The sequence below is a fragment of the Genypterus blacodes genome, unplaced genomic scaffold (genome assembly GCF_046128005.1).
Source record: "Genypterus blacodes isolate CSIRO-AG114 ecotype Tasmania unplaced genomic scaffold, CSIRO-AGI_Gbla_v1 ptg000292l_1, whole genome shotgun sequence".
Taxonomy (NCBI): Eukaryota; Metazoa; Chordata; class Actinopteri; order Ophidiiformes; family Ophidiidae; genus Genypterus; species Genypterus blacodes.
Genome location: NW_027467083.1, coordinates 93,142 through 100,171, shown reverse-complemented (window position 1 = coordinate 100,171; position 7,030 = coordinate 93,142). Strand labels below are relative to the sequence as shown.

At 44.5% G+C, this 7,030-nt stretch overlaps 1 protein-coding gene across 1 annotated transcript; it reads left to right on the top strand.

Annotated features, from left to right (window-relative positions):
• The first annotated feature begins 559 nt into the window (after positions 1–559).
• On the top strand, positions 560–6,984 carry LOC142988079 (piezo-type mechanosensitive ion channel component 2-like). The gene is made up of 12 exons (XM_076137081.1): positions 560–623; positions 1,706–1,801; positions 3,320–3,427; positions 3,638–3,683; positions 3,726–3,921; positions 4,029–4,245; positions 4,566–4,779; positions 4,874–5,039; positions 5,382–5,477; positions 5,853–6,002; positions 6,197–6,343; positions 6,868–6,984. The coding sequence occupies exons 1-12, from the start codon at positions 560–562 to the stop codon at positions 6,982–6,984; spliced, it is 1,617 nt and encodes a 538-aa protein (XP_075993196.1).
• Positions 6,985–7,030: the final 46 nt, after the last annotated feature.

Sequence of the window (7,030 nt, the reverse complement as noted above, 5' to 3'; positions counted from 1 at the left end):
CAGCATTGTGTCTTATACTGCATATTAAAGCTCAGATTGGTCCTCTGCTCTTAGCTTTGCTGTCTTCTACTGTTTATTGGTGGTGAGACATTTTTCACTCCTGTAATGATGGCGACTATTCTCCTGAGTGAGAACAGAGCAGAGACGATGGGTTACAACCCATTATGTCTGAGGGAGAGGGGGGGGGGAGGAAGTGAAATGAGGGCGTGACAGAGACACACAAAAACAGAGGAGGGCATCATCATCGTCATCATCTTCTTCTTCATCATTATCACACAGTTTCAGAGCTTCTGTGTTCTCTTCTCTTCTTCCCCTCCCTCTGCCTGTCACCCACCTCACCTCTCTGTTTCCGCTGCTGCAGTTTGGGAATGCTGGACTCCCCGCCGTGTGTTTGCTCTCCTCTCTCTACGTGTTGGACGACGCTCTGACTGAAGCTGCTGAGAGATGTGTGAGCGGCTCGGCGTTCCCCTCCAGCTTCACCTGTGTGTACAGAGATCTAGAGGTTGATAGTTTGCATTTGGAGGTGCAGTGTGTGTGTCTCTGACACGGAGAAGGAGCCATGGCCGGGGACATCGTGGTGGGGATGCTCTACAACTTATTACTGCCACTTCTCCTGCTGGCCGGTGAGTCGGAGCATCTATGTCATCATTCCACATACGCTCATGCTGTTTACTGCAGAGTTTAGTTCAGGAAGTCAGAGGTAGCAACATGTTCAGAGTATCTGTTAACTTTGACTTTTGATGCCAGCTTGAGGCAGAGAATAGTAAAGTATTCAGTCAGAGCTCAGTGCGGATATGTGCTGAAGAAGACAGAAGCACAACGATTTGTAGAGTAAAGTCAAAGCAGTCAGAGAGGACGATTGAATACTAAACTAACTATTATACGCTTTTATTATCAATTGATCCAAACTGATCCTACTATAATTGTAATTATTATACTATCATACTATAATTACTCAGCTAGAATAGGAATATCATTTAAATACATTTGGAATTGTATTTGATATAATGATGATGATAATAGTTATTATATATAATTTGTAATATTAGGACTGTAATTGAAAGCAGAGTTTATTGTAATATTGTAATTTCAATGAAATTCATTGATGGATTCTTCCTCAGGTTTATAATCCCATATGTTCCTTTACTGAGAGTGATGTGTGGTGAAGTGGTGAGTGTGGAGTCTGTGTTGTAAAGCTTTGTGTTGCTGTGAGCGGCCTCTGTTCTTCTCCGTGAGACACAACGATCCTGTCTGAGGTTTAATATGTCTTTCTATTAGAAGCCTTCAGGTCTGTGCGATATACGAGCTGAGACGTAGCGGCGCTGATGCCAGAGCAGCGTTCAGCAAAGAGCAGAGTGTGTGCCTCAGACTCACACACTCACACACTCACCTGAGCACAGCCTCCTCATATCCATTGGCAAAAATATGAAGCAAAATTAGCTCAATAGTCTAAAAGGTCAAAGTGCATTGACACTGAGTTATGTACTTTCATTGTAATACAGAACGTTTATGTCTAGAATTCATTTTTGCAGCCTGATTTCCACTGGAGTTCCTGATTCTTCACAGCCGTTTAACATTTCATTCCTAAATATCAGTAGTGTTTCTTTGTTTTCTCTAACTCTGTCCTTGTGATCTTTACCTGACGTTTACCAGAGCTCACACACACACGCGTTGGCTGACTGTGTTTGCCCGTTGTCTCCCTCAGCTTCCTCGTTTCGGTTCAACGGTCTGTCGCTGGTCTATTTCCTCTTCCTGCTCAGCTTGCCGCTCGTGCCCGGCCCCAGCCTGGTCACTATGAAAGGTGAGAGGACGGACACAGAGTGGGACAATCAAAGATACTAACGCCTCAGTTTGGACCTTACATTCCATACATTTACCATTACTTTAAGGCATTTTGTGACTGCATTTAGTCACGGGATGGCAACAAATCACACAGGCCAGAAGGTTTCCAAGGCTTTAACCTGATCTATGGTACACTTGACCTTTTCAGTGATAAACACATTAAACACTGCTAGTCTTGTATCTGTGTTGTAAATATTAGCACATAAACTTAAGTTTTTAAGGCAGAAGGTCTAAGTAGGATCTGTTTATTTGTGTGTGTGCAGAGATTTGTGTTAAAGACAAAACAGTAAGTACATTATTAAGTACAAACCCATCACACACTTGAAGCGCTGTGTGTATCAACCCTTGTTTTAAGTTTTAAAGCCTGTTTATAGCTTCAGGAAGTGATAAATTCAGGGAAAAGAGAGAGGGAGAGGAAAAGTATGATGAAGATGAGTTAAGGCAAAGTAAGATGTAAGGGTGTGTGTGTGTGTGTGTGTGCTTTCTCTTTATTGATCACTACATTCTGATGAATTAAAGTATCTTTGTAAAGGGGATGCAGTCTTAACGGTCAAATCAATTATACATAGGCTGGTAATTACAGTGAGGAATTAACAGTTGTCATGTCAGCGTTCTGACAGCATTAACTCTTTCATTCCCCCCGGTTTGAAAGCTCCATAGATCCCACAGTTATCTTCATCCCCCTAATATGATCTCCCTCTCCTTGGGCTAAGTGGTCAAGTGTGTGCATCCTGTGTGTGTGTGTGTGTGTGTGTGTGTGTGTGTGTGTGCATTATGACTTTTTGTGTGTCCACCTATGCGAGTGTGTATGTGTGCTTAGTGGGAGGAAGAGAGGTTTAAGTGAAACGAAGCTTTTAGTAAAAATCCCAAACAGCACATTTGCTGGCTCAGCTCAGGTTGAGCCTCGTCAGCTGTTATTGCTTTGTTTCTCCGGCTTTTCTTCATCACGGCAGTCCCAATGAGGAGCGAGGCCATTTTGTTGCAATTACGAACCACGATAACAGTCGGGTTAATTTACAGTCCGAGCTGCTGCCCTTTCCACCATTTACTCCTTAACTTCCCGGTGAATAAACAGAGAACTTAAACACACACAGAGAAACAGGGGCTTTGTGGGCTTCAGCTGCTGCCAAGATCCAAGGATGTGGCATCAAATCAACATTTAGATGAAACGTATCCAGATTGAAATTCTACTTCCTCTTGCATGTTGTTATTCTCAAACCTTTGCAATGCTTTAATGTGTAACAATACCCACACTTCTACCCTCTCTGTGCACACTGAGTGACAACGTGCTGGTTTGCGGACTGTCTCTGTTAAGACCCCCAAACATGGGCTCTGTTCTGATGGGCTTAAACAAACATAATAACAACAGTGAAGGTCAAACAGGTCACAGAAGCAGAGACTGTATCTGGGCTTACTGTGTATCGTTGTTGTGTTGTCTCTCTTTGATATCTCTCGATTCCCTCCTGGTCTCTGTCAGGTTCAGGTCAAACGGGTAAGTTCTTGCGGACGATCATCTACACCAGCCTGATGTTCCTGTCCCTGCAATGCTTCATGCAGATCCCCTTCACCTACATCCCTCCACACGGTAAACACACACCCAACATCACTCCCATAGATGACTTTGATCTGATCGAACAGGACTCTGATCTTTACTGGACACATTTGTTTTCAACACATCCATTTTTAATGTGTGCTGGTCATTCATTGATTGCCAATACTCGGTTAATAAAAAAGACAAAGCCTAAGCCGGATGTGAATTGGTTGATAACTTAACTTCATGATGCTTATTCAACAGTGAGTGGACACTGGGATGATTTCTTCTACCATGTGGGCATTGTGAGGTACGTTTGTGTTCACGCTCGTCTCTGTTCTTTATGTTACAGAAGCTCTACTGATTTAGGTTTTGTGCATTCTTATAGATTCAAACTGGTGGATGCAGGAAACATTGTGCGTCATTTGGCCCCAGACGTCGGCCTCTTCATCTCCTCCCTGTTTGTGCGGAGGCTGTGCAGGAAGCTGCTGCGCCGTGCGCCCCAAGTCGCTCTGCAGGACAACTGCATCGCGCCCTCTGACCCCGAGGTAACCATGCCTACGGGCTTCAACTGCTACTGCACTGCACACATTCACAGCCGTATCAGTGAGTATACAGTATATATAGATATATATATATGTTGTGGTTGTGGCAGGAGTTGGAAACCTCTGACACCGAGTCGGAGGGAGGAAGTGACATCACAGACGGCTCGTCCAATGACAGCTCAGATGAGAGCACGGTGCCAGTTCAGTCGGGTCCACCGCAGTTTGTTCAGAAGTTGATCGTGTTTGCAGCAGGAATGAGGCTGCTGCTGTCCACCATCATGAACACGGCAGGGAAAGTGGTGGTGACCATTCTGCTGGGGCTGGCAGGTACAGTGTGTGTGTGTGTGTGTGTGTGTGTGTTCAAAGCCCAGGATTCTGTTCTGATATGGTTAGAGTTTGACATTTGACTTCCATTTGTTTTGTGTCTCAATAATAAGACATTAGGTATCTCTTTAGGGGCCGTATCACTGATGCACAGTAGATTTCATTCTCTGTATTGATCGTATTGAAGTATTGATAGTGATATATGGGTAGTTGATTTGGCTCAGATCCTCATCGTATAATTGTTTCACAGTATTGACAAGAGGATCAAATTGAAAGTGTGTGTGTGTGTGTGTGTGTGTGTGTGTGTGTGTGTGTGTCTCCAGGCATCACGTTGCCCTCCCTCACCTCAGGCGTGTATTTCGGGGTGTTTCTGGGCCTGGTGTGGTGGTGGGTGTTTGGCCGCTCCATCAGCCTGCTGCTCTTCAGCTCTCTCAGTGTGATGATGGCCATATTCAGTGCAGGACACCTTCTGGCTCTCTACCTCTACCAGCTGCCCATGTCTCAGCAGCTCGTCCCTCCAGAAGACGTCTTTGCCAGGTGATTAATGATGTCGTGACGAGGTTCACTGTCCTGTCCAGATCTTTGTTAGATCTGTTGCAGATCTGTTATCCTTCCTCCGTCTCTGTTCCAGGCTGTTTGGTATGACGGGCGTCATCAGGACCAACAGCTCCACCCCGTACAGGATCGGTCTGCACCCGCACGTCACCTGGCCTGACTTCATCAGTCCTTTAGTTCTGCTGCTGCTGTACTACACACTGGTGGCCCTGCTGCAAAAATGGGTTCATATGCCTTTGGAGGTGAGTGTGTTTGTGTGTGTGTAGAGCCATAATAAGTTTCATAGAACAGATTATACGAGGGGTCAATTAAGAAGGAACGGAACACAGGAATTTCAACTTTCATGCTGTTTTCTTGAAGTGGTAATTTAAGTCATCACATTTTTGCACACCAACAGCATTCTGAACTGCTTGGCTTAACTCTTTAAAGTCCGAACAGTGTGTCTGTATACACATGTGTGATCACCATGGCTGTAACCTTTGAACTAGTTCAGCACCGACCCAACTCAGACTTTCACCCGCTAACAAACATGCAAAATGAATGAATTTACCTGAAAGTTAAGTCTGTGGTGCTGTGGCCCTCAGGGGATTGATGATGAGCACGCTGACAGTCCGGTTGATAGCCCAGAGGCTCCACCCAGCTTCTCCAGGATCATCTACATCTCAGGAGATAAGCAGGAGGTAACACACACACACATGGGTGTTTCCCTCACTGATAACATGTCAGGGTTATTATGAGGACATTATGGCGCTGATCTTACTCATCATTGCTTGTTTGTGGCGTTGGTTGGTCTCCACACTACTGTAAGAGACAAACAACATAACCACAACATTTGCAAGGTTTTAATATTCTTGTATATGTTAATTTGCTCTTTTAAAGCTTTTGAGCAGCACAGATGAGGAAACCTATTTACCAGATGAAGTACGTTTATTGGTAGACATTAAACATTTTCTACATTCATGGAGCTTCTTTTAAAAAATTAAATGACGATTGTTTTCCTTACAAACAACATTGACTTATTCAACCCTTACCTCAAATGTCATCTCTTTCTCCAGCCAATGATTCTATTGAATGACAACATCTGGCAGGACATACACTCCAATGAGCTGGGATCTCTGCTGGGAGGGGCAGGATACACCAACTGTTGCCCTCTGCCAGAGTATGAAGGCAAAGACTCGCTATCCTATGGTAATCACCATGACAATGTCCAAATACAACTCCTCAGGAACACTATAATCAGAAAATCAGTATGTTATGTTGCTTTAAAAATATTTGAATGTGAAATATGTAAAGAAAATGCTTACTTACAGGCACCTCTTCATCATAAATGTGGAATATGTCGGTGTCAGTGTTAGTGAAGTCTTTACCTTTCCTCCCTCCTCTTCCAACAGACACGGAGGAGGATGAGGAGGAAGACGCGGGGCCGCAGAGTGAGGAGGCCCCGCAGAGCTGTGAGGAGCCGCCCGCCTCCGGCCCGAGCGGGGTGGTGGTTTTCGGACGCCTGGTACAGAAACACAGCTACGTCAGCGCCCTCATCGTCATGATGGTAAATGGAGACTCACTGACTTAGGCTTTGTGGGTCAAACCTGGCAACCACGGAGCAGTTTAGTTGTAAAGTAAACACTGATATTAGGTTTTAAAGTGACTCGGACGTCTTTATCCTTAAAGTCTCTTTTCCAAATCACCTTTAATACAAACTTGGAGAAGATTCAGCCCGGTTAACTTGAAGAGACGCCTGCTTTTACTGTTAGTTTAGTAGATACTTTAACTTTAGCATAGCAATAAAATAGCCAGTAATGATAGCTCCCACCAGGTTGTTTGCTAGGCTGGCTAACCCCCTGTCATTAGCAAAAAACAAAAAACGCAGATTTAGTTGAAAACACATCTATTATTTACATAAAAATAAGCATCTATATGACATAAAATAACTGAGAGGTTAGCTGGGACTGCGAACAAAGAACAGCGTCACCTTATGACTAATTATGTGCAGAAATGCGATCTTATTAGGGACGTAAACGATGACCGTTTTCCTTTCGGCGAAGTAGCCCGGATGTCCCCCTCCCTGGCCAGGTGTACCGGGTGAGCCGGGTGAGCCAGGTGAGCCAGGTGTGCCAGCTCTTCCTGAGGTACCCCAAGGTGCTCCTGGTCCGTCTGATGGTCTTCATGTTCATAATAACAACAAAGTGATATGAATCAAAGCTATTTTAGCTGTGATAAAAACCTAGTAAACATG

Bases quoted from the DNA above. Each gene is read 5' to 3' on its own strand.
- LOC142988079 (XM_076137081.1), top strand. From the start codon at position 560: ATGGCCGGGGACATCGTGGTGGGGATGCTCTACAACTTATTACTGCCA. The intron at 1,802-3,319 runs GTGAGAGGACGG...GGTCTCTGTCAG, and splicing joins CAGCCTGGTCACTATGAAAG to GTTCAGGTCAAACGGGTAAG. The intron at 5,478-5,852 runs GTAACACACACA...CTCTTTCTCCAG, and splicing joins TCTCAGGAGATAAGCAGGAG to CCAATGATTCTATTGAATGA.